The 1,184-nt window shown below is 35.3% G+C and overlaps 1 protein-coding gene across 1 annotated transcript in view; it reads right to left on the reverse strand.

The window, feature by feature from the left end:
- Window positions 1-1,184, reverse strand: part of LOC119588199 (probable ATP-dependent RNA helicase vasa-like) — a gene marked incomplete in the record, with an annotated part of 40,898 nt that overhangs the window by 21,976 nt on the left and 17,738 nt on the right. Inside the window, 3 exon segments of the mRNA XM_037936900.1 lie at window positions 712-823; window positions 933-1,055; window positions 1,058-1,120. Coding sequence (XP_037792828.1) covers window positions 712-823; window positions 933-1,055; window positions 1,058-1,120 — 298 coding nt within the window.

A 1,184-nucleotide genomic window follows, 5' to 3' on the forward strand; every position in this document is an offset into this window, starting at 1 on the left:
GTGAGAAACATAGCAATTTTAAAATTGATCAAAAAAATTTTTTTAATAAAAAACCCCCGAGGGAAAAGGGGTAGAACCGTCTTATTTAGAGGTTTTCTTTGCATACGTATTTGGGGGAAAAACCCTGTGGATCCATCCATTTTCCCATTTTTAACATCAAATTTTGTCCCCACCAATTTAAACCTTCCCCCCCCTTAAATTCAGCTCATATTTTTGATGCCCTATCCAATTATAGGTTTTTATACAAGTTTCATATAACTTACAGCTTTTTTAAAGGATACACTCCCATAAACCCCTTTGTAAAAATAAAAAATGAACAATGTTAAAACTTCCTTTGAAGGGGATTACAGTGCAAATTATAGCATCTGTAGCAGCTACAAAAAAACTTCAGGTAGGGAGGTAGGTACCCCTAAGGCACGGGTTTTTGTTTATAAAAATAATGGGGGAAATTTCTAATAATAAAGTTCCAGTGTAAAAAATTACATTAACCATTTTAGGGGAAAAAACATAAAAAAAATTTTGGAAGCTACTAATTTAAAAAATTTATGTTCTCAGTGGACAAAGAACAGATCCATTTTGAAAAATTTTTGGGAAAATTGTTTTTTTAATACACTTTGATAACAACATATAAATGTGCGGGCTAGTTCCCAGTTTTTAATTTTAAAATTAAAAAGGAGGAAATTTTGTACTAATTGTTAAACTTCAATCAACCTGTAAATATCCCTATCCCCGCGAAAACAACCAAGTCCACACTGGGGTTTGGGGACGCATAAAATTTGTGACACACTAGAGCCGTCGAGCAAAAGTTCTCTAATGTAGCAGACTCCCGGGCAAATGGCAGGACGGTTGTTCAGAATCATGGAACAGGACACCGACAATTCTGACGGATTATTTCCCAAACAGCTCTATTGCTTTCATTCTCTAAAACTTACGGTCTTCCCACTCCCTGTTTGGGCACATCCCATAATATCTCTTCCATCATCACATTGGAATGGTATAATTTGAACTGGTGTTGGGGCAACCCTAACCAGTTTTGCTATGTTCTCCAGAAGCAAAAAGGGCGTAGATTCATGGTCTGGAAACTAGCAGCTGGAGCTTGAATCGGATCATCTCCTGTTACCTAAAGCACAGATAAAATTAATGAATTATACATCTATCTATCTATATCAATATATACATTTTAT

The sequence above is a fragment of the Penaeus monodon genome, chromosome 23 (genome assembly GCF_015228065.2).
Source record: "Penaeus monodon isolate SGIC_2016 chromosome 23, NSTDA_Pmon_1, whole genome shotgun sequence".
NCBI lineage: Eukaryota > Metazoa > Arthropoda > Malacostraca > Decapoda > Penaeidae > Penaeus > Penaeus monodon.